This window comes from Gymnogyps californianus, chromosome 1 (genome assembly GCF_018139145.2).
Source record: "Gymnogyps californianus isolate 813 chromosome 1, ASM1813914v2, whole genome shotgun sequence".
NCBI classification, from domain to species: domain Eukaryota; kingdom Metazoa; phylum Chordata; class Aves; order Accipitriformes; family Cathartidae; genus Gymnogyps; species Gymnogyps californianus.
Window position 1 is genome coordinate 86,415,190 of NC_059471.1, and position 25,880 is coordinate 86,441,069.

Genomic DNA, 25,880 nt, shown 5'->3' on the forward strand with positions numbered 1-25,880 from the left:
TTTGTCTAACACCAGATTCACACACAAAATCATCCTCCGTTAAAGGGCTGTGCACTCAGAGCCGAAATAGAAAAGGAAGACCAGCTAGTTTTTGAAGCAGAAGAAATTTGTCAGAAAGGGGATCACCAAGACTGGTTCAGAATACGGCCAGGTTCAGATTAAAAATAAATAATTTTTAAAAAAAAATCAGATAAAAGGAGATAATTCTCAAGAGAGAAGCGGGACCCATGAACAGGGTCTAGGGGGGGGGGAAAAAAACCTAGAACAAAACAAAAAAAATCGGACAACTACTGCAGACCGTGACTACTTTAGCATACTTCTGCATTTGAGACAGACTTAATATCCTGTTCTAAGAAAGCTGAAGACACATTTGCTTAGACTTGTGAGTTGCAAGCTGTGGTACACAGACTACGGTTTTGAGTGTCTACAAAAGACAACTAAGAAAAGCAACTCAATTGCTAGCAAGCCCAGATATGCTATAGGTCCACAACTCTGCATGAAAAAAACAACAACAACAACAACAACAAGCAAACCCAGAGGTCTGCAAATAAGCAAAGATTAAAACCGATGGTTTAGATGACTCATAGTTAAGTATATTTATGGAACCAGATGGTTATGCCAGCAATAGGAAACGCATATTTTAAATGCTGGAATTTCTAGTTAGTGTTCATGTTCTGTGCGTTTCTTCACATTAGGCAGAGTTTCTTCAAAACCCAATAAAACAAAAGCATGTTTAAAAATAAATGTTAAATAAAATTTCACATGAATTATGAAACGCACCGTGATAATTTCAGAAGACTGAGAAAAGGCAGAGAAGTGTCTCTAGTGAGCACTAACACAATCTTACATATATTACATCTGTTCATCTACATCTCTCTGTCCCTCTCCCTCCATCTGTATATGTGTATACGTATAACTAAAATTAAATAGATTTTACACAACACTTCAAAGGAAGTTCCTCAGTAATCTATGTCTCCTTTATAGTTAACGAGAAGCTCACAGCATATTAGACCACTAATAAGAAAGGCATACTTAGGTGTTGCAGGTGATGCAGATCTCCTAGACATGGCAGCAGGAGAATCAGACCTTCTTAGAGGAGATCCCATACCAGATGATGAACCAGGTGTTGCAGATCGCTTCTCTTTCTTTATCTTCTCAGTCTAGAAGCACAGTTCATTTTAGTTTCCATAATTAGGACCAAAAAGTTGTGTAACATATATTTAAGATAAAAGTTTTTTAAACACTAGCTCGTAACTGAGGTGCAATGGTCTTTTATTTTACATAGACATAACACCCCCCACCCCCTCATGTCTTGCATGGACATAGTATACAAGTTGCAGATAAGTAACACCACATGAGACCCTCTCCAAGAGTTCTTGGGAGGGGTGGCGGCACTGGGTGGAGTTTTCAAAATCATCTATATGCTCCTGCAACACCTCTTAGACATGATCAGTAGTGCACCCAGGTATCTTGCAGAAATCCTGCTGGATGTAACACTGTGAATCACACCAAAGACAGACACTACACAAATCTTTAGCTCCCAGTTCTGGTCCTCTCACTTGCATCTAATTTAGATGGTATGAATCCCCCTACTCTTAACTATTACAAGACACAGGACCTTATGTGAATTTTACAGCCCTAGCATAGATTTTTTTTTTTTTTTTTTTTTTTTTAAAACATGCCTTACATTGTATAGACTCAGTGAAGGTGAATGACTTGCCTTTGCTTTTCTGGAAACTACAGTGGATCAATAATGCATCTTTTAAGCAAACAGCATTAAAAATGTCCACGGAAAGAGTTACGCAATTGGTATAGAACAGAGGCATTGTCAATACACTTGGCAAGTTTCCGAAATACATGAAGCTTGCTAATTAACCAGCAAGACTGGATACTCATACTCAGTAGAGAGAACCTATTTGTCATCCCCATTCCCAGAAGTTACAGGCAAGTCCAGAAACATATACTTCAGTGCCAGAAATCTCAGTTCCCTGAAAATAAAGGTGTTGCTGTTTCAAATACCAGCACTCAACACTGATTCCCAGGAGGAAGAAGATATTAAAATGTTGCTAAACAGGAGCACAAAAGCAACAGATGCATGCAAGGCTTACTTTCTTACTGCTGTTTCTTACAACAGGGGTAGCACTTTATTTTTATGAATGTAAAGGGAAAGATAACAACCAGAAGCTGCATCAGTTTACCTAGAAGTGAAATCAAAACCATTGCAAACCCACCTGAGTAACTTCAGCTGCAGCCGCCCCTTTCATGGCATCGGAAGTGGAGGGTGAAGTTGCCTTCTTTCTGTCGGTGCTTCGGGTGGGGGAAGGCTTGTAGGAAGATTTAAGAGGACTAGCTGGTGCTACACGAGGACAGATATGGAATACTAAAGAGTTATAGTACAATAGCAAGAGCAAAAGGGAGCACAGAGAGGAAGTAAAGGAGAGGAGAAAACAGCATACTTTTATGTTATAATGTTCAAAGGTAGTTTTCAAGGTTTTTTTTAAAAGTGTTTCAGAAGATCACATTATACAACACATTCAACATGGTCCCATGTTTACTAAAAATGCCTCAACTGAAAGTAACATTTTATAGGATTTTTATTTTTTTAAAATTATCTCTAAAATACCGCTCTCTTACTCATATACGTTTTGAATCACCTGACTATGACTGTGATTCTTTTCTCTTCCGAAAACTCCAACTTCCTTTGCATATGATAAAAAGAGTAATCAAACAATTCTAGTTGGGTGTTGCAATACTGCAAAACAGGAAAGGTGACAGAAGCATAGGGAATTTTATTTTTTTTTTTTTTAAAAAGCCTAACCATGGCAAAGGCTCCTAAATACCTTAATCGCTTTTCTAAATAATACTTAATTTAAAAAAAAAAAAAAAACAAAAAACAAAAAACCAACCAACCCCAAACCTAAACTAAATGCTGCTGTAGGTATTTCAGTTATTGCTATTTGTGCTAGACATCAGTTTGAGTGCGACACATGCATTACAGCTTATGGGGCAACTCTTTCTGGGTGTTTTTTCTTTATTTGCAATATGAACAGGATTTTTTTAAATGGGATGTTTTACTCCTGTTTTTGTTCATACTGCCTTCTAAGATGAAATTTTCACATACCTATAGAACAATCAACACAGTATATGCTCTGTTAATAAGACAGACACTAATTGTAACCATGTGACAGTGTGTTTCCAACCTTATTCAACTGAAGTCAAGAAGGATATTGACTTTGGAAAAGCAGTAATTATGCTCAAATGTAAAGGAATTCACATTTCCAGTATTTTTTTTATTGGGGGCACTCCTATAAAATTTCTTATGAAGCCTTTTTGTATGCTTTTAAGTTTAACTCGACCTGTGTATTCTTTGACTGACTTTCCAGCAAGTTGGCAAAAGTGCACTGAATATTAAGAAAAATGTTCAGAAACTTAAATGCTGCTTAAGATAAGTATTTTTACTTCAACTGTAAGAAAAATTTAATTATATGTGTCCAATAACAACTGTTTGCCTGAATATCTTGACTCAGAGTAACATTAATAATGCATTGCCCTAGAGAAAGAGTCTTAAATTGAGGCTCCTCATTTCTAAGCTTACAGAAAATGCAGGAGCAGAGCAATTTTGACCCAAACATAATGGCATGAGGCACAGTACGAGCTCTTGAAAAGGAAGAACCCTCTTCCCTGTTCAGGAAGCTACTTATACGGAGAGAAGTACGTGACAAATGGGAGATCTCCCTCAACCCTTTTGCTGGCAATTACTGACAAAACCGTCAATGGCCACTCTGAGTATTGATGCTGTTTGCAACCTGTGCTACAGCCCGACTGCCTTGCGAGGAAATGACAAGAGGACGCTGGTTCAGAGAGCTGTTCGCAGAATCAGCACTCCTGTTTCAGCTCAGGGAAAAACGAGTTTGCAGGCCAAATTGTATCCTTGTCAGACATGCTAGTGTGCTACTTTAAAGATCTTGCGATGAAGAGAGAGATAAAGCTGGGAGTTCACAAACAAAACGAGTGGGGAAGGACAAAGGAAGTCCCTACTGTTTTCTTCAATATCAAATACAACATGGAAAACAACATCTGTAGGTGGCCCCAGCAATTCACCTCAAAATTTTAAGCAGAATATACTGATCTAATTTCCAGTTGGCTTTTGTTCAGTTTTAGCAGTAGTTGATCCCTGAGCAGTAATTAAACTGGGAATCTTCTCATGGGCCAAGTACTATATGACAACATTTCTGCTTCCAACAGATGCTGCTTTTAATGTAGAAACAAGGGAAGTAATTTTAGAGCCATTCAATATCAATGTCCCTATGCACTGCAACAAAGAACTAACGCACAAAGGGAACTAGGCTTACTTTGCAATTAATTTTTAAATAGCTTTGTATTAAAAGCACAGATGCAGGACCTGAGCCTATTTCAACCATGGCGTATGAAAATACTCATCATAAAGATCAGTCTTTTACCATCTAACTAGTTTTATCCTGAAAAAATGTTTCCTTTTGCAGACAGGCATTTGGGTGTGGGGTTTTTTTTCTTTTTAATAAAAGTAAAACCAGCTGTTAAACTTGTGTCCTTGTTTCAGCAAAATACTGTGACCAGGTATAGCTTTATAGGTAGAAACTACTCTGGAAGTCAGGCACTTGCCTAAGCATTAGCAGGACTGGAAACATTAGTTTTGTAGATATTTGCAAAATAAGCATTTTATTAGACTGCCATTTACAGATAGGAACAGTAACTATCATCCCTAATTTTTAGTTTCTTAAAGATCAATAATTTCTGGAACTGACACCTTCCTATCAGTGTCTGTTTTTTCCTCTAACTATCAACTTGTATGTGTATATACACACACACGTATATATAAAAATACACATACAGTCACATAGTTAAAGGCAAAAAGTAATTTAACAGCAAAGAACTGGAACCCTGGTAAAAATAATTAAGACTCAAATGGTGCACTGGGATTTTTGTTCTACATACTGTTTGGGTATGAAAGAGGATGCCATTAATATATCAAATCAAGCCTCTGAGAGGTGTCACACACTGGTCTAAAAAACTGTTTCTTAACTGAATATATTTAGTTTTTAATTGGCTTAGGTTTCAGTGATTTTGTTAATTCAATTTTTTTTTTTAAAAACTTTGTTCTTTTTAAAAAGACATTCAGAACAAGACAGACAAGATGACGTCTTTTTCCAAGCTTTTAAATACACTGCTATCATGAACAACTTAGTTCATCATTGATTTTGTACTATCATGTAAATTGTTATTTGGTTCATAGTACTCCATTTCTTTCAGCAACTACTCAAATGCAACCAAAAACATACCTTAACAGTTTCAAAGTGAGTAATTCACATTTTTACCTGGATTATTGTACTGCTCAGAAAGCATTAATGTACTTCTGCTTCTGGCTAAAGATGACTGTGTGGGAGTCAGCAGTCGAGAAACAATAAAGTTTTCCATTGGACTAAGATGCATGCGGTGAGCTGAAGGATGGGAGCAAATAAAATAAAATTTAAAATGCAAAGAAATAAAACAATGTTACATTAAAATAACTGAAACAAAATGATGAAATGACTAAATGAAATGAAAAAAGTCTTGAAGTGTTTGAGACTTAAAATATTTAAAGATAATTTTCATTCCCTCTGAAAAAAGGTTTCTAGTTTCTCCATAATTTTAAATTATTTTCCCACCTGTACAATAAATACAGTAAAGTTAAGACTGTGTTGCATTTTGTTCTTACACAAAGGCATGTTCCATTCTGCAAAATGGTTGCTTTCATGACTCAGCAAGAAAAAGGCTTGCCTTCTTCCCCAGTAGACAAGGTGAAACATTTGGTATAACAGCACAGCTACTCACTAATGCGCCAACCATACTGGGATTGCATTTAAAATTTGCAGTCTCACTGCATTATATAAGTCTAATTTATACAATATGCCTGCATTCCTTCCTACTCCATAAATATAAGCGTCAACTATATAAGACAGATATTTATAGATGTTCCTATTACATGCATATACATACAGCCATCTATCATCATAACCTCAAAGCTATTGATGTTTTCATTAAGCAATTCGGAAATTAAACTAAATTTACCTTCTCTCTTAATTCTAGAAATAAGCCTTCATTGTCACTTATTTCAGCCAATACATTTTTTCCTTATTAGAGTCAAAAAACAGGGGGGGGAGGGGAGAAGCAAAAAGAGACACACAAAACAAACCAAAAAAAAAAAAATCCAAAGAGTTCACAGTGGGATAAAAACCCTTCAGTCCTCTCTGTAGTGTTTAGTAATCACTAATCCCGCAAGATGATCATCTTTTGCTGAGCCTCTCATGGATCAGAGTTTCAAATCAAATTAAAGGGCTCTACAACTCTGGTCACCAGATTGAAGTCTCCCAGGTGGCTTATCGGACATAGTTCTGCCCACGGTACATCCCATGTCTATTGTCAAGCCACATGTTCGGTTTGCTTGTTTTTCGTTATTTGGCTAGAAGATCACAAGCTGTACAGTTATAGGAAATTGCTGCAGTTGCAGCATGTACTTAACAACCCTGTTTGCTGGAGCATCAAAAATTGAAAAAGAATCAGTAAAAAAACTCACAGCGTTTGTTTGGACTAGGATCTCCAGCATGGCAGCACAGTCTCAGGACAGGCTGCAGAACTATTTTATTGTATTAACTTACAACCCCTCAAATGTTTGAGTTCTTTTGAATAATAGACATAAGCGAGTTACATAGCTATATGGACAAGAAGTGCTTTAAGCAGAAGGAGAGTTTATGCTGGTAGGAGACCAGCATATTCACTTGCCTCTGTCGGGGGAATGTGTTATTGCCGCTGTGGAGGAGGAGAGGCGCTTACTGATTGGCGATTCCATTTGCTTTGGCAGATTCATTGTAGAAGCTGAAAGTTTGTCACATGCTGCAGAGAGACGCATTGAAGATATTTGTATTCGCATCACAGTGTTGATAAACTCCCAAAATTAACCTCGCGTTTGTACTTGTGGCCCTTGCCACTGATCATAGCACTGAATAAGGCATGAGATAAGCTCTTTCCGACTGCTGGAGGATCAGCATTTTATAAGACATGCTTTGGGATGCAACTTTTCTGCTTGTGAATTTAACATTCCAGTTTTACGACAGGCTATCTTTTATACTGCCACAGGCAAATAATTATATATCAGGTCTGAACGAGTGAAGCCATTCCGATACAAGATATTCAAGACCAATACAAGCAGAAAGTTACCTAAAGAAAACAAACTGCACACATGACAAATCTGAACTCCTCATCTCCATTCCCCCTCCCCTCTACTTTCAGTCTGGAAGAGCTGGGGTAGACCTCAGGTATTATTCTAATACGAAAAATGAAATAACCAACATTTGTGCGTTCACACAATGAGAACTCACTGTTTCAGTGACTGATCTGGCACCAGCTATTTGGCTTGATCTTTTTGTGCTTGAGAATATTTAAAAAGAAAAAGCAAGCTTTTTGGTACTACCCCAAGTGCTTTCATTTTTATTCTGAAATACTGTTTGACAAAGTCTGTTTGAGCCAATACCTATTTTCCTACCTTGCCATTTATTCAACTGAATGACAGAAAAGTGCTATTCAAGTATTACTACAGTGTACTAGTATATGATGATCACTGCATGATGCTCAGAAGCTAAAAGTATAGATGCTTTGTCCCTTAAATTTGAATTTTATTTCTTTCAGAAACAAAAATATTTTCCGCTAGAGACATATACGTGGCCCTAATTCTGCAGCCCCTAAGTTACTGCATTCCCTATTACATCCATCAAAACGTTGCCTCAGTGGGGTCTGCAAGATTTGCCTCCATCTACTACAGTAAACAATACAATTCTCTATGTTTGCTTTTTTTAAAAAAGCAGGTATAATGCTAGTATGCTGCAAAACATCAGTTGCACATCCCAATCTCTTTGTACATGAGCAACAATTAGTACAAAAATTTGACTCTGTTTGCACAGAAATAATAGTTCTGTCAGATCATGGGCAGAACAACATTTACTGTGCATTCTGCAGGAGAAATATCCAAGCCTAGCTCCTCCTTGGGGGGCGGGGGGGAGAGAAGGAACCTAGTTCTTAAAAGCACAGGCTGTGTTACGTTTTCAAAATGCCAAGTACATTTGCCATCAAAATTAGAAATCCTATATGCAATCCATTCTTAATTTTGGAGGACTCCTCTACTTCACAGCCCTTTTATGGGAATAACTACTTAAAAAAAGGATAACTGAACAATATAAAAGAAAACAAAACGCAATTGCTTAAACAAAGGCAACTACTTGAGTTTGTTACAAATATCAGCTTGGCCAAAATCCACTTCAGGAGGCTGAAAACATAGCATGGCTCTTTATATCAAATTTGCTTGTTCTTAAAATATTGCAGAAAAAGGCCCTTGAGATGGAAAAAGAGGACTGTTTTGATGAAACATGGTCTCCATAACACATTTTCTCTTACTGTGCAACTGAAATTTTTTTCAACAGCACCTGCACCTGTGCATGTCCATTAGAACTGTCAAATATATGTGTAATTATATTCACACACACACAAACACAGAGCATCCGCAGAATTAACAGAGATGAGAATCTGAGCGGTAGGAGTCTACAGTTAGTGAGAAAACCATGAAATGCCTCTACTGTGCTGGAATGCGAGGCATGCACTGCTCCACTATGGCAAAATTAAAAGGAAATTAAAAAGACATTTGGTCCACATCGCTAAGGGTAATGCTGTAGAGTACCAGACTGAAATAATAAGAAAACAGTGGTTAGGAAGGACAAGATCAGTGGATGGATTACAGTGATTAGAACAGTTATAACGAGACATGATGGTACTGTGATTCTCTGAAATACCATTGAAGGAATCAGCAGGAGCAGTAGCGGTCACAGGGTCTGGAGGAAGGGTGTTGGCAGCTAAACCTAGAACAGGGGGTGGGGTATTTTCTGATTCACCTACACAGCAGAGAAATCAGAGCAAAAAGAGGTGAAAGAAATTACTGAATAAGTTGGGGGAGCTGGAATTAAGCATAAACTGCATCACAAAGACAAGCTAGTTTCTTTCTGAAAGTATAAAAGACTTCTTTTATTATCATAATATATTTAATTTCCTGGCCTTTTTGATGGCATACCATGTAAACTATGATGTGAAACAGAGTTTGCCTTTTTACAGTTAAGTATATTTACACACTGTTTAAAAGAGTAACTATCATATTTCATCATCACCCAAACATGGATATTTTTCCCCATAACATCAATTTATTCAAACCTGACAAATTTAAATAAATTATATGATTTAAAACAAAAAACATGCATCTTTTTGAAATATAAAAGCAGTACATGACTGATTATGTAATAAAAAGAATTTGTTCTGAAGCCAAATCAAAAACAGCAGCAACAAAAAGTATGTGGAGGGGAAAAAACTGAACTCTTTTAAACTGCACATGCTGTGTAGTCATCTAGAAATTCCCGTCAGGTTTTTAGAAGTACCAAACAAAAACAGATCATCTTTTGCAAGGCTTAGACAGCACTCAGTCCTTTGGCGAATATTAAATTTGCTAACTGTGTGCGTGGGAAGACAACGCGGGGGAAGAGAATAAGGGAGAGAGAGCATAAATTTTAATTTTAGCATTTAGCATCCTCCAAACAGATTCTGGTTACTCTATTAAAATGACCTGCATTCCTAAAGTTAGGAGTGACCTTTCTCCCCAGAAGGTATTAGAGAGAGGAAGCCTGGCAAGCAATTACAAAGCATTTATTCACACCCCAAGGCAGTAGCCCCTACAGTACCACCCTAACTATAAAATGCATCATCCTTACTATCTCCACAACCTCATGCATTTTGCACTTCAAGATCTGCAATGCAGGCAGCCTATTTCACTTACCATCTCTCCCTCCTGAGCCTGCAGCCAGTGCTCCTCCCCACGACCATCGCTTCTGCTTCTGTTCCAGCTGCTGGCTGCGTTCAAGGGACCGACGCATCATGGCTTCTAAACGTTCCTGGTTATATTGGTACAAAAACAGAAACCAAATCTGAATCAATTCTTTGGGGGCTTTTTTTTTCCTCCTTCTGAAACCATGCTAAAAATACACAGTTCCCCTGTTGCTCCACCCAAGATGATTACAGGAGCTTGTTTGCAATAAAAGAAAAAGGACTGAATAAAGAAGGTATCAGCATGCTACCTACCTCCAGATATGTGTATCCTTTGTCTGCAAGCCACTGAGGTCACTACAGAGGCCTAAGTAAATAACACAGGTTGCATCACTGCCTAGCATCTGCTCCTGCTGGTGAGGCTGCTGCTGTGCTCTGGACTTAATTTGTGTAAGAATAATGCTCGACAAGCATTAACTCCTCCTTGTCTATGCAGACCTCAGGATTTTTTTCCATCCCTTTCTGAGCACAGCTAAATTGCTGCAATGCCAGTGGCTCCTCCTAGCCACGCAGATAAATGATCACTTCAAACCCAAAGTAGGTTACTTTGCAGGATGCCCCATTTATTTATTTATTTTTACAAAACCTCCCTCCTTTCTTCCACTATGTTCTTTACAGTCTAGGCATTTAAGAGCTTCTGATTTTTTTCCCCTGTGTATTTTTTTAGTGTATGCCCAGATCGTGCTGTTCTGAGATTTTTTTTTTTCCCCTCCACCCCCATGTTCTTCTCCACGGCTTGATGAGTTAGGATTTTCATATGGGGAAGACTAAGGAGACTTCTTTCTCTCCCCAAATCCTGCTCTACCTTTATCTTACAGCTATGTATGGTTGCCTTATTCCCTTCTCTACCACCTCATAACTCTCACTCAAAGACATCCACTCAGTTTTGTTCCCACCTCCTCCCTCTGCTAGTTCCTCAGTGGTTTATTGTTGTAGCAATGATCTCTGCACCTTTTCTTTTCCTCCTTTCAAGCAGATAAAACCTGGTTCTTCCCCACCTACCACCCTCTTTTCTTCCTCCTCCCAGTACTTCATTCACATCTGGCAACCTCTTCACCCTCACATTTCAGCAGCCCAACCCCTACTGTGCAAGATGAGTCTACCCTTCCTGCCTCCAACTCCTGCCCCAATGGTTTTTAGCCCTTTAATCCTATCAGTATTTTTGATCCTATTACTTACTACCTTTGCTATGTCCTTCTGGTCTAGCATAAAACTCCTACTCTATCCACTTCAAACTCTTGATCCTGCAGGTTTCTGTGATTACATCATATCCCCTTCCATTTCTATCAATCCCCTTCTCTGTACCGATATCTTTTGGTAGCTCAGATCAACTGCGCAGAAAGCCTCTCCTGCTTCTCTTGGCCAGATTCTTTCTCTCACTGATTGATGACTTTGGTCTAGGTTTCCTATTCCCCTTCCCCAAGATATTTTACCACAAAATTTCAGTCTCTGTTCAAGCATGTCTCCTTCAGTCTCTGCACTGATGTTGAGCCTGTTGTCTCTGATGGATCTCCTTCAGCAGATCAGACCCTAACATCAGACACCTCCAGTAACTACCATGCCTGGAACTTTTACGCATGTACCTGTAAACTTTGTGTTACCTTCCTGGGGCTCTGTCTATCGTCACTGGCTTTCTACAACATCAGATGCCCTCTCATCATCTTCTGGTTATCTGCAATATACTTTTGTCTCTTCCATGTCTTTGAAGAATCTCTTCTACTACCATGACTTCCAGTAATTTATTTCTGACCTCATTTTTTCCACCTCATCCAACCTTGCTACCAATTATCCATTAATTTCAACAGCAAGCCACTACCTTTTGTCTTTAAGCTCTCTTCTCTTAATCATTCTCAGCTGTCCTGTCCCTGTTACCTTTCGGCAAGGTAACCCACCCTGCTGTTACAATTTCTGCTGCCATCTCCAGGAAGATGATCTTTTGGTCATGTGTTTTGAGCTCTCACTTCAGTTTTGCCTCCCTTCTATGTCTTTAGCTCACGGTCTATCAGGGAACATCATGCAAAGACTACTGAAAGCAGGCAGCTGCTTCCCCGCCCCCTCTCCTCTTTTTTTTTCCCCGTTCTGTCTAGTCAGTGCCATCAGTGTCCAGGCAGGCACGCAAATGCTCTTTCTGCCTCTTTCCTCCTCCTTTTTCTCCCTACAGAGCAAACGCACGAAGCATCACAAAGCTCAAGCACAGCCTCTTCTGCAACAGCACAGAAAAACCCCACAGTTTTGAATATCCTACCACTTCTTGTCTGTACTTTGGGTGTGAAAAGAAAGCTATCTTCCAGCCTCTGGAATCCAAAGTCACTCCCCTGACTTAGTTTGCTACAGTCTTTCTTTCTTTTCTTGCTACTTGATGATGCAATTTTCACTTTTAAAATCTGTGTGTGCTGGCTTTGCATTTCAAGTTCACACTTTTTGCTTTTAACTTCCCACCTCCCAACATTAATCTAATTCTGTTTGAGTCCCTTTTCTGTACTTACTTTTTCCAAACCTCACCTCCTATTTCATCATCAGTTCTTCTCTGCAGTCTGCTTCTTTTCATTACTTTCTTCTACTATGCACCTTACCCCAATATACCTTTCTACTCACACTCTTTACAAAGGAAAATCACCCTCCCATTTCTTTCTCATTAAAGCATACACTTATACAGAATCTTTCTTTCTTTCCATATCTAATGAATACTGTTATACATTAATCAAAAAAGATAAGATGAAAGCAGTCAAGTTTCAATTATCCGGGTGATTTATGTTTGGGGTTTTTTTTGTTTTTTTTTTAATGCTGCTTGGAGCAAGGACCAGCAATATTCTGTAGTTTGCAAACCACAGAATACACTTATACTACCTACTATGAAAGCGTTCTTTCAAGAATAAAATGCATGATGAAATAGATTAAAGAAATTAAATGATTTTTCATACACATTTGAAAGCCCATGCTACCTACGATCTGAAGTTGAAATCTTCAATTACATGATGTGGAGAGGATCATTCACTCTCATTTGCAAAGAGCCTTTCATTAAAGCACTATAGAACACAATTATTAAACCTCATGAAACCCTGCAGATACAGCTTAGATAAAGAACAATATGAAGGCCATGTTTCACAAAGAAAGGATAGTTATTTAAAAAACATTTTAAGTTAGCACAAAACTAAAAAGCCAAAGAAAACAATAAGACACAGATGCATAGCATAAACAACTCATACATTAATAATTTGGTCTGTGACGAAAACTAAACAAGACAATAAAGCATTCCTTCATCAGCAAACAATGCGCAAACACCTTCCTGTCTATGTTACAGACAAAGCACCTTCTTAAAAACATACCAAACTATCCATGTGATCCTCATTTGGGAACTCTAACAGCTATAAATAGAGGAAACGGTCTCTGCACTAAAGATATAGTGAGCTTCCACAAAAAACTATACTGTACAAGCTTTGCATGTAGGTTAAATTAAGAATGAGTAAAACCATAAAAAGAGAGCCATCTACTGCTAGTATCTAATATACATGTTACTTTCCAAAATCCATAGTTATTCATCGAGGTTTTCCTCAGACTAAGCAACAGAACAAATGTTTGCACTGTCTGAATTAAAAAAACCAAACAAATCAAAACCAAACCAACCCAAAACCCAATAGTCAGAATACAAGTAATTTGACTGAAGTACCTTCCTTTTCTCTATGTAAAACATGACACAGATGTGAAAACAAGGAAAAAATTCATTTTACAAGTATTATGACTTAAAATAATTTGTGCAAACAATTCTAAAACAATCTACCTTATACCTACAATACAAACATCTAAAAGAGCCCAAAAAACCTCTTCCTCTTCACTTTATATATTCATCAGCACTGTAGGTAAGTAGCTCACTGTTTCCTGATATTATCAGTTGGCTTCATCTTTTGAGTGGTTCTTCCACATAGCAACAAAAGAGCTCTGTTATTTTATATTTAAAGAATGCATTAAAAAGCTATACAGTATTTTTAAGTTTAACTACCCTTCTGAATAGAATTCATTTCTGCTCTCAACCAATTACAATTATGGGTGTGTATTAAGGGTGTGTGCATCAAAAAACAACATAGGACAAATGAAGGCCCTGCGTTAAGGTACATGGGGAGCTGCAGCAGCAAGTAATGGCAAGGGGGGAGCAGAGGACGGTCAGCGTTGTAATGAGGACTAAACTCTTCTCATGTCCACCGCACAGCAAATTGAGAGACTCCTTGCATAGCAGTCTCAAACAGTTTACAGCAAAATTTTTTTATTACTCATGCAACTGAATTCCACTCAGTATATGAATTGCCAAAATACGTCTGGAAAGCAATTATTATTTCCATATATTATAATTCAAAAAGTAATTAACTTTGAATTATAATATAGTAAGTAATTAACACTATAACATCTTGAGAGTTTATCGCTCTCTTGTGTTTAAGTGCATACTTTTTACAAATGTAACAAACAGTGCGTGTGCACCAAAACAATCTCTCCAATGCTGCAGGGTATTCTTTTCCATTTAGCAGTTTACACCAATCTTTCAAGTTTAAGTGTGGGATTAGATTTGATGCTGTATACCAGTAGCGGTTCATTTAAATGTTAGTATATTGGTAGGATCAGTACTAATTTTATCAATTTCCTTTTAAAAAAAATCTGATGGTTTTATTGAAAATGGATCTTTGACTAGATGGATGTTATTGCTCTTATTCACACTAGTATCCTTGACATGGCCCGTACAAGTGATGCTCATATTGTCTTATGGAATACAAGAACAGAAGAACACAGCTTTTACAGAGACTTCCCAATACCCTGTGTACAGCTAGACATTTATTTGCAAGGTATTACCAAGTCGCATGGAAGTTCAAGATAGGGAAATGGAAAAAATTATTTTAACTGAACAAGGACTAGCTTTGCTTTTATCCAGTCCCAAAGCCACTGGCTACTTAGTGTTAAAAGCAACTCTTTAATAGCTTCTGGTGAACACCACCACACCTCTTTCCTTCTGGCTCAGGGACTGCTTTTACTAAAGGAAGTAAGCTGCTTTAAAAGTAATATGGAGGGAAGGGCAGTGCTACTGAAGACATCTACAGATAAGAAAGGTGCAGTCAGTGCAGACAGGATGATTTTCAGACACATCTATTCGTTTCCTGACTGAGGAATTGGACACACTTCCACTGTGCTCTGCAACAAGCTCCAGCTGCCCCAGAGGAGAACTCTGCCAGAACATCTCCATTCCCATCAACACAGACTTTAAACCCACCGTCTCTTAACTGGCACTGTACAGGGGAAAAAAGTAAGCAAAATACATCGAACTTCAGCTGCCTCCTCTTTGAGAAGTCCTTTGCATGCAAACCAGCCAAGCAGAGGATGCTCTGATGTAGGAAGCCAACAAGCCCCACAGTTTAAGAGCCATTCATCTCTCTAAAACTTTTACAGATGCAACAACAATATTTTCTAGAAAGAGATTTATATAACCTGTTCCTATCACAAATATGCACTACCTTCTGCTGTGTTAAAAAGCAAGGAAAAAAGACTTAAGGAAGATAGAAAGGACAACCAATAAGGCAGAGAACAAGGAAGAAAATCTCTGTACTTGGCACTTCAGACACCTGATGAGCAGGTGTCATGGTTTAACCCCAGCTGCTCGCTCACTCCCCCCACCCAGTGGGATGGGGGAGAGAATCAGAAAAAAAACCCCTCATGGACTGAGATAAAGACAGTTTAATAGGACAGAAAGGAAGGAAAAATAATTATAACTATAATAATAATAAAATGACAATAGTAATACTAAAAGAATTAGAAAATACAAAACAAATGATGCACAATGCAATTGCTCACCACTCACTGACCGATGCCCAGTCAGTTCCCGAGCAGCGATCCACCCCTCCTGGCCAACTCCCCCCAGTTTATATACGTCATATGGTATGGAATATCCCTTTGGCCAGTTTGGGTCAGCTGTCCTGGCTGTGTCCCCTCCCAGCTTCTTGTGCCCCTCCAGCCTTCTTGCTGGCTGGCCATGAGAAGCTGAAAAATCTTTGACTTAGTACAAACACTACTTAGCAACAACTAAAAACATCAGTGTGTTATCAACATTATTCTCACACTAAATCCAAAACACTGCACTATACCAGCTACTACGAAGAAAATTAACTCTATCCTAGCTGAAACCAGGACAGCAGGTAAAATGGGTGCTCCAGTCCCCACCCAGTGTAAACCAGTGTTAAAAGGAGAAACGCTGAGGACATGCTGCAGTATACTGGCTCACTGGCCAGGGCCCCCCCCACCCCAAACACAAGTGTGGGAAATACAGGTTCAAAGCTCTTCCAGTAAAGAAGGCCTCAAATGTCCAGAATGACTCATGAACAGTAACTTGCAATGCCCAGGGAGCTGCGACTTCATCACCATCCTTACTCAGACCTCCACTGCTACTACACATATGGGGTTTGAGGGGCTCATCAGAAGAGCTGGAGGGGGGTGGGATGTGGCAGATCCTTTAGTAGAATTCAAGTGGAATTCAAGAAATGAGGGAATGACAAGTAACTATGAAGGGAAGCCAGGAAGTGGTAGTGTCTCCTTTTCCCAATTTTCTTCTTCCCTCATCCTCCTCTGTTCTACAGATTATTCCCTTATGTACCCTCCCCTCCTTCAGAGACCCCTGGATTTTTCCTCCCACCAGGTCTAATCCACCCCCAAGCAAGCATCCTCTCCTGTCCTCCTGCCCATGTAGCCTTCCCTCAGGTTCCTCAACCTGGGGGGAGGGAAGAAAGGAAAAGGGAAAGGAGCCAGGCCTGGGCCTGCCTTGGCTCCCAAAAGGGTTTGGACAGTTTAAGCTTGAAGGATCAGCTCAGTGAGCAGAGCTAGGAGTGGTATTCATATTATGACCAAACACTTGGAGGCAGCAAGCCTTTCTCTCACCACTAGAGAAGTCTCCCATCACATGTACAGGGTGTTGGGGAGCTATAGCAGCCTTGCTGATGCTTGGGAGAAACATCACTGTGTGCTCAGTCTCTTCTTACGTCCATCTCTGGGCAAGTGCAGGAGGCCATTACAGGAGACGGGGTCCCCACTGAACAGACCTTTGGGTCTGACCTGGCACAGCCTCTCTTACATCTGACAACCCTGCTCTGATTTCTCCAGCCCAGGCAAACCATGCAGGCAGGGAAAGCAGGCAGTTGCTCACTCTTCCCACACCTCTTCCCCTCCCTCCCCACCTCCGGTGCAAATTCTGAGGACTGAGTTTTGGAAGTTTTAGTACTTACCACTTTCCCTTACAACCCCCATAAAGGGGATCAATTTTGCTTAGCTACAAAAGGTTATTACAGCAGGAAATACTGGGGAAGGAACACATCAGGTCAATGATGTTCCCACAGAAGGGGAGAGATCTTCTACCCTTTGTTTCTGTTTTTGCCATTTTTCTTATGAAAATTTGAAACAAACTACATGACAAAATATTTTAAAATTAATTTTCAGCTATTATGCAGAAGCCACAATCAGTATGTTACAGTTGGAAGAAGAATGACAAGATATAATCTTCTCTTCAGGTTAAAGTGAAAAATCAAACAACAAAAAAATTTCAATGGACAGCAGTATGTTATTCTGATCCCATGCAGAAGTGTTTTACCTCTTTTGCAAAGGATATTTTGATCAAAAGATAGGGGGCAGAAAAAAATGAAGGTTAATAACTGCAGATTTCTAGAGTCTTTTTATCTAGGAACTAGGGAAATAACTTCTTTTGGCTTTTTTTTTTTTTTAAAAAAAACCACTGCCCCCTTTTCCAAAAATCATTGATTCTTTATCAGTTGCAGTAGCAGTGCTTGTGTTTTCTACAGAATGTCATGTGGAGAGACACATACACACACTGCATTCAGAGATCTGCATCAGAAATTGGACTCACTAGAGCAAAAAAGAACTTTTAAGTGATCTCAGCAGGGAGAGCAGAAGAGAGGAAGGGTATGAAGATACTTCAAAAGATATGTGATTAATTCTGTTCTGTGCTAGAATTTTACATCAGCCTAGATTCTTCACTGCCTTAAGTAAGAATTTCTGATTTTATATTACTGAGGAAAACCAAAACATTTTCATAAACATTAGTTCAGTTTCATGGACAGTAAACAAAACAGTAAGAAAAATCTTGCCATTTTATGGAAAGATTCATCTTTAAAAGCTATGTTCTGGAAAGCTAGTGCTTTATCATCTGACAGTCAGAGTCCCAGATATGTGAGCATAAGTAGATGACTATTCTGTGAGATCAGACAAAAATCAAGACAAAAAAAGCTTTGGAAAATGTTTTTGATGTACAAGCAGTAGTAGGGTATTTATAGCTATGGTGATGTGTGGTTGCAGTTCCCAGAGTAATGCCCACATATCTCTGGGCGAAAAAAAGAAATCAACGTTTAATGCATGTCAATATTCACGTATGTTTAATGCTACCATACAGAGTGTTGCTCTGCTGTACATCTCCCAGTGGACCTTACCTCCTCTTCCTTAAGCTTTTGTCTGCGTTTTTCTTCAACAGCTGCTCTCTTCTGCTCCTCTCTCTGCCTCTGTTCCTCCAGTCTTCTCCATCGCTCCTCCATTTGCTTTTCATATTGAAGTTTTGCCCTTCTCTCCTTCTCCAGTATCTGCTGTTCCCTAGCAGCTTAGGCAGAGAAAAAGGTGCATTTCACTTTATGCAAATCTTCTCCTGCTTTAAAATTATTTGATAACATGACACAATAGAGTAAAACAACAAATACAAGTACACGGGGTTTTAGTCCACTAAGATAAAAAAATATAGTGCACAGAAGTGCTGGAATGATTAGGAAATCTAAGTGATTTGCTCAATAAATAAATAGGGAAGCCCTTTGTACACAAGGTGACAGTTTGTGCCCCTTACCTATGTAAAAAAAGTGTACAGAATTGTTAACTCTTTTTTGTTTATGTTTCAAATTCCTCTGTAGCTTAAAGCCAAATTCTTTTTTCAGACATAACAAATGTTCCCAGTAGGTTTTAAAGTGAATCAGTTATACATGTTGAAGCAAAAGCCCTTGGAATTTCTTTAAAACTGTGCTTCTCATTATGGGGCTGCCTTCAAAATAATACATGAAAACAACATATGCTAAATTTTCTATGTTTTCTTTGAAAACACACCATTCTGTTCATAATTCGGTGCTACATCGTTATCCACTTCTGCCTCTTTGCATAAAAAAAAAAAAATTACTTCTATTATTGAGGGTTTGCCCAGTTGTTTATTCCAACTGGAGTCATAATCTTCTTGAGACATTAGCTTGTTGTTACAGAAATTCAGACTGCAACATTACATACAGGACCATTGTTTCAGGTTTACATAGGAAAACAAGTAGCAGAAGTTAACGTGACAAATCATGAGGAAAAATCCACTTCTCATGCAAGTGTATTCCATAAAAAGGCAGGAAAGAGGAGTTCATTAAGCATGCTACATACATGCAAGCCTGTAATGTCACATACCAACACACATACAGCCGGTATAAAAGAAGGAATATTCTCATAGTTGCCAGGCTAAGAACTTGAAAGTTAGGGAAAGCCAGAATTAACACTGTTTATACAAGAGCTAGTCCTTCTTCCTGCTCACCTATTCAGCCTCAGTCTGCTTTTTCAGTTCCTGTTCCCTTGTACAGCAATTTTTCGCCCTTCTAACTCTCTCTCAGTATCTTGCCATCAGTCCCAGGCTCTTGCCCAGCCACGTCAATTCCCTCTTCTCAGATCAGCCTTTTTCCCTCAGCTCCTGCCCCTAGGCTTTTTAACCAAAGCTGTGACCTTCAGTTCCTCTTAGCCCCACTCCACCCTCAAGCCCTTGGTTCAAAGCCAGACTCCCTCCAACACCAGATCCTTTTCCAACAGCTGCGTGCTGGATCCCTTGAATACTGGATCCTCCTAAAATACTTCTTCCTCACATCCTACCTGCTTTACAGAACACCTTCTACCTTATTCTTGTTAGAAATACAGTTGATGTTGTCTTCCCCTTTTGCCTTATGAGAATTCAGTATTCTTGCCCCCCCCCCCCCCCCCCCCCCCCCCCCCCCCCCCCCCCCCGGACAGGGCAGTATGAGAGGGGTGTCAGTGGTTGCACGTGAGCCTGGAGTTGTATGCATGAAGAATCAGACTTGTCAACAGATAAAGAGTTACCTCAGAGATAGTGGCAGACAAGTAACCAGTCGCTAATTGTTAACAACTACTAGCCACATCAGGTAGAGCAGGTGAAAAGAGCATGCTGGAGTTGATAAAAACCAAAAATAAAGTGAGGTGTCCAGAGATTGTGCTAAGATTACCTTCTGAGTAAGCAGGTGAAACCTGGGACTCATTCTGGACAGAGAAGCAAACCATTCTGTCATCATGAACATACATACAATTCTTGTTCCTTAATTTAGGGATACTAAACCACTGATTAATGAGTTTTGGCTTTGGTGAAAAGGTTATTCCATATTGCTGCAAAGTACCTGCTGGCTGCATAAAGATCTGTCCTTCTGGGGAACTCGCTGCTTTTTTCTGAACTTCTAAAAGAAATTTGCCACAAACTGTGACCAAAACCCAGAGCTCCCCATTCTAGAAATGGTCTTAACCCTAAAAAAGTATGTTTCCAGAAGCTGCATATGATGTCTGGAGACAAGAACTGCAGCGAACACCCTCCAAATCCCCTGGGCCAACCACTCCCAGATTCTCCAGCTTTGAGTTTCCCTCTCATCTCCTCTTCTGCTTTTTAATCCAAGTCCTTTCCAATCTACTCATCATGTCACTTTCTTGGGAACCAGCAAAGAAGGGATAATCAAGAGATAGTCTGGACTGAGTATACCTGGAAGAGATGTAAGCTACAACTCAGGCTGGTGCATGCCCCATGTAGGCAGAACCTCTGGGGAGATTAAGTACTAAACATCAGTAGATTTTCACACAAACTATCAAAAGGAATCTTGCTCACCAAGCCCATGGTACTAAAAAATGTCAAGTAACTGGTCTCAAGCCTCAGGTTTTGTCAAGAAATGGTCAACAGTTTGTTTGTTTGTTTATTGCAAGAAAAACAGTATTTTCCTACGGTTCTTTACACAGGTGTCCATACTGTTTTAGATGACATTTCCTCAAAATATACGCCTAGCTTAAATTTTACAAAATCATAAAACACTGACAATTTCTTCTGATAGGCGTTGTCGGGTAACTTTAAGGAACAGTGCTACTGGCCTTTCTTGTTATTACAATGAGGAAAAGTGAAGCTAACTGTTCAACATTTTATATATATAAAATCCAAAACAATCTTGAACAGTTAATTTCATTCATATATATATATGAAATTAACTCTGTATACACACACGCCCCCTATATATATTTTTTTTAATCTATATACATTTTGCAATTTCCTCAACATTTCCCTGGAGGTATTAGTAGATTAAAAACAACTATTTTAAAAACCTCTGAAATCAATGCTTATGTTATTCAGGACATGAATTAATAATTTTTCTTACTCTCTTGAAAGATTAACCATTTTAAAACTTATGGAAAAGTATCTCCTTTATGCCATACTTAACAACTCCATGATCTCTCTTAATATGGCTAAAACTTAATAAACTAAAATTGAGGCTGTTTCACTAAATCATCCTACATATTACCCTGAGTATTATTCAAGGCTTATTTGGTATTTTTACAAATCAGAATCCTAACAGTCAATATCTTGCACATAAACCTATATTCAAAAGTACATAAATCAAAGAAGAAAGTCAACTTGTAATTATAGAATATTAAATACTCAAATGGAAATCAAAGACGACAGATTAATTTATTTTTTATAATTTAAAAGTAGTAATATAAGCAATAAAGACTAGGAACAGACTGAACCACAACATTTAAAATTCAGAACAGAAAAAATGTCATGTTAGTAACTTAAGCCTATTAACATGTATACATAAATAATACATACACCTCCTGCCATCTTACCAAGGTACTTCTCCCTTTCTTCTCTTCTCTCCTTTGCCAGTCTTTGTCTTTCATCGGTTTTTAGAAATCCATCAATGGCTGAAGTCAGAGAGAGAGAGGGGGAAAAAAGTGTTAGTAAAACTAAAGAAGCATCCAAAAGAACTAAAAAAATCCCCCCCCCCCCCCCCCCCCAAATCATATCTACCACATTTAACAACTCCAACAACATAAACGATTTTGCACTAGTATGTGAGTGGGTTAACAAGCTGGGATTTGGATATATCTTGAGCACAGTCTCCTACCTACTGCCGAACTCCAAGCACAGTTCCTCAGTGTAAATGCCTGACTCCTCTTCTCAGAGCAAACAAGCATGTTGTTAGTGCTCGTTTTAAAACTTAAAACTTTCTTGGGAAAAACCATAAAGATACAATTAACATGTATTTATCTTTGTTAGTAACCTCATTTTAAAGTTTTTGGCTAAAAAAGAAAAAGGTAGTTCAGGAAAGCAGTATGCTGCTCTCATAGTCTAATACTATGTGGAGTCCCAGCCTTCTATTTATGGCTTAACACAGCCCCACAGCTTCCTTGCCCACAGGAAACCACTAGCACCAGCTCATTTCAACAACCAGCAATTAGCACTGGATGAGGCTATGGAGGCAGCAGCCCTCCTGCCCTCTTTTCCAGGTAGGAGACACTTTTTTTCCTCCTTGAGTTGGCATCTAAAAGCAGGTTACTTGTTTGGGAGGAGGTTGCCTAAGGATGTTTTGTACCTGGATCCAGACATCTCAGTTCTTTGCACAGCAAGAGCCACCAAAAAGCCCAATTTAAGAAGGCAGGCAGGCAGGCAGGCAGATTGTGACACATGAGGTGCATCGGGGTCACCTGCCTGCATGTCCTGGAACAAGCAGCCAGATGGACCTTAGATGGACCTTCTGCAATACCACAGGTAAGCTCATGAACTAGTGACTTGATAGACCAGCTAGAGGATGCTATCCTTTTAAAACAGCTGACAGGGCCTCCAGTGCCCTCCTTTCTCTGTTTTCAGGATCTCCGGGGGTCTTAGCAGGGCTGCAGTGCAAACAGGCATAGTGTCTCACAGCCCAGTTTACATCCTTTGCAATCATTATTTAGGCTCCCTACTGAGTTACTGAATTACAATTAAGTCCCCTTCCCTTTTGCTCTATGAACTGCAGTTGTTAATTTTATCAGATAAATATGAGTGGAAGAGTTACTCAGACTGTAACCCTGACTCTCTTCCTGAAGACTCACACTTGCAGGCTCCTCTCCTGTCTGTGGGAGCATAGATTTTGCATAGCAAGTGCCTTTCTGTAAAAGGCATGGTTCTGCAGGAAGGCTGAAAACCAGCCTTGGTGGTCCCTTGTGACTGGTGAAAAATGCAGGTCTCAGCTGTCCCCCATTAGAATAACAGCTTGCTTTTTCCCCAAGCAGCACCTTCAAACACCATCTCTAATCCTCCTCTGCACACACAGATGGTGACTACCTGACAGCAGCCAGGCCTCTGGAAAATTGCAATTATAGCTCCCAGCTGGTTAATTACAACTAGAATTTGTGGGTCAAATACATATCTATTTATTACTGAACACTCATCCTACTTCCATACTAGTCCGCTTGTTTGTTCACTTGGTTGTCATTTATTGTTAGATTTGACAAACAGGGAGGAGAGAAGAGGAGGCGGCTCAGTAAAGCAACCACGGCAAAGGTTTGCAACTACTTTGAAGGGGCCTGCAATAAGCAGCCAAGAAGGGGAATCCTGTTGTCAGCATAGTTAAATTACAGCTCCAATGGAAAGTTTTTCAGTGGTCTGAAAGTCAAAACAGCATGAAGCGTACAATTCAGGCTAGAAGCAGTAGAGGAAGTGAAATCAAGATGGGATCAAGAGCCCAAAGAGGGAAGACTGAGCTTGGGAGCAAGTGGAGGCTGGAGAAAGGGAGAGAGGCAAGCAGAGGCAGGTGCTAAGGTCTTCTGAGGCAAGGGACATAACTCAGGTGGAGAGGTGGAACCTGAAGTATGGAAACCAGGATGTGGATAAGCTGAAGGGATGGGAAGAGGAACAGCAAGACAGTTCATGTCCATGGATTAGGTTCACAAAATCCTGCACTGACTCTCATCACCCTCCTGCTTTCAGCAACTATTTATGAAACCCATTGGCACAAATATGTCCCATTATGCTTGTTGATAAAATTACAGCAAACTTATCTCTACTTTGATTGCTTCATGAATGCAACTGGCAGAAATGGATCTAAAAGCTCCGGCCCTTCTCACAACTGCCATAGCTATCCAAAGTTGATGCACAATTTTTCAGGTTGGCTTTCTCAAGAGTTTGGATGTCGCAACCCCACTCAGTTAATATTAAAAGAAGATCAAGGCTGTAATGCCAGATACTTAAGAAATGAGGATGTATCAGAATTGAAGCAGTCTGTACAATCCTTATTTTGCCTCCTTTTACACATATATTATGCATTTTTTTCCTTTTAGGTCTTGTCGTGGTTTCGGCTGGGACACAGTTAACTCTCTTCTTAGTAGCTGGTACAGTGCTGGGTTTTGGATTTAGTGTGAGAATGATGTTGATAACATGCTGATGCTTTTAGTTGTTGCTAAGTAGCGCTTATCCTAAGCCAAGGATTTTTCAGTTTCCCATGCTCTGCCAGCAAGCAGGTTTGCAAGAAACTGGGAGGGAGCGCAGCCAGGGCAGCTGACCTGAACTAGCCAAAGGGATATTCCATACCATGGAACGTCATGCCCAATATATAAATGGGGGGAGTTGGCCGGGAGGAGCGGATCGCTGCCTGGCATTGGTCAGCAGGTGGTGAGCAACTGCATTGTGCATCACTGGGGTTTTTTTTCTCTCTCTCCCCCCCCCCTTTTTTTTTGTTATATTCCTTTTCATTACTATTATTTCATTATTATCATTGTTAGTATTATATTTTACTGTAGTTGTTAAACTGTTCTTATCTCTACCCACAAGTTCTACCTTCTTTCCCGATTCTCCTCCCCATCCCACCAGGAGCAGGGGCGGGGGGGGCAGGGAGCGAGGGAGCGGCTGCGTAGTGCTTGGCTGCTGACTGGGCTTAAACCACGACAGGTCCCTTCACTTATTCAGTGCATAGGATGAGCCTCCTCAAGAGATGAACCAAGTTCAAAGTGCTTAGTGCTTCTTGCTTCATTTCTTTCTGAAACTGGAAAGCAGACAGAACTATAATCTGAAGTCTGTCTTGGAGAACAGCACTCCACACTTGGCTGTCACAGGTGAAACAACAAATACAGGGAATTGCCGCTCATTACATGTGCAACACACCAATGTGCAAATAACTGCGTGGAGGAAAATAGTACACAATCTAATAAGTACAGGCATCAAATGCATATGCATGCAGCAAGGGTAGCATTAAAACAGCACAGGCATCCTCAATATTAGCATTTCTTAACTCAAGCACTTGACTTCACAAATCAGCATGCCTGCCAAAAATCAGAAATTTGCTTGCCTTCAGAAAGTAAATGCAGCTTTGAAGGACAGAATAACTACTCTCTAGGTAATAACTTGTACCTTGGGATGATTTTTTTTAAGGCCAAAATTAGCGTATTTACTACACATCTTCATACAATATACATCATAAATGTAATGGGCAGAGCAGTTACCTATGGCGAGAAATTTGATTAATGACAGGAATTCAAATTCTGTTTGGTAAAGCAGATTGCAAACAGCAAGCTAGCACAGGTAACTCTACCATGAAAATAACGTAACGCCATCTCTGTTTCATAACACGAACCGCCAGCAGAGGGCAGAACAAGGTTTGAATAAAAAGAAAACCCCACAGCAAAAAAGCCTTCACTGGGATAAGTGACCTCAGGTTAATAGTCTGTATACACAGCTTTATCCTGAGCCTTCCTCATATTTACAGCTAAGCCTCTGATCCCTCAGTTAGAAAGGCACGTAGCAGCAAACGACATGTTTAAAGAGTCAGGACGTAAATGTAGCCTGGTTGTGCGTTCTGCCAACCAGAGTAATGAATACAAAGAGACGCTGG

General features: G+C 39.5%; 1 protein-coding gene across 4 annotated transcripts in view; it reads right to left on the reverse strand.

Moving 5' to 3' along the window:
• MAP7D2 (MAP7 domain containing 2) overlaps positions 1 to 25,880 on the reverse strand; it is an 88,527-nt gene that overhangs the window by 15,987 nt on the left and 46,660 nt on the right. The window contains exons 1-9 of one of the 4 annotated variants that reach the window (XM_050901043.1): positions 24,830 to 24,862; positions 21,859 to 21,936; positions 18,396 to 18,559; positions 9,884 to 9,998; positions 8,856 to 8,954; positions 6,799 to 6,909; positions 5,355 to 5,477; positions 2,232 to 2,380; positions 1,033 to 1,160 (exon numbers count right to left, since the gene is read on the reverse strand). In XM_050901043.1, coding sequence (XP_050757000.1) covers positions 1,033 to 1,160; positions 2,232 to 2,380; positions 5,355 to 5,477; positions 6,799 to 6,909; positions 8,856 to 8,954; positions 9,884 to 9,998; positions 18,396 to 18,559; positions 21,859 to 21,936; positions 24,830 to 24,854 — 992 coding nt within the window. In that variant the 5' untranslated portion in view covers positions 24,855 to 24,862. Of the gene's footprint in view, positions 1 to 1,032; positions 1,161 to 2,231; positions 2,381 to 5,354; positions 5,478 to 6,798; positions 6,910 to 8,855; positions 8,955 to 9,883; positions 9,999 to 18,395; positions 18,560 to 21,858; positions 21,937 to 24,829; positions 24,863 to 25,880 lie in introns of those variants that run through there. The other 3 variants (XM_050901035.1, XM_050901059.1, XM_050901053.1) reach the window with 3 other exon arrangements.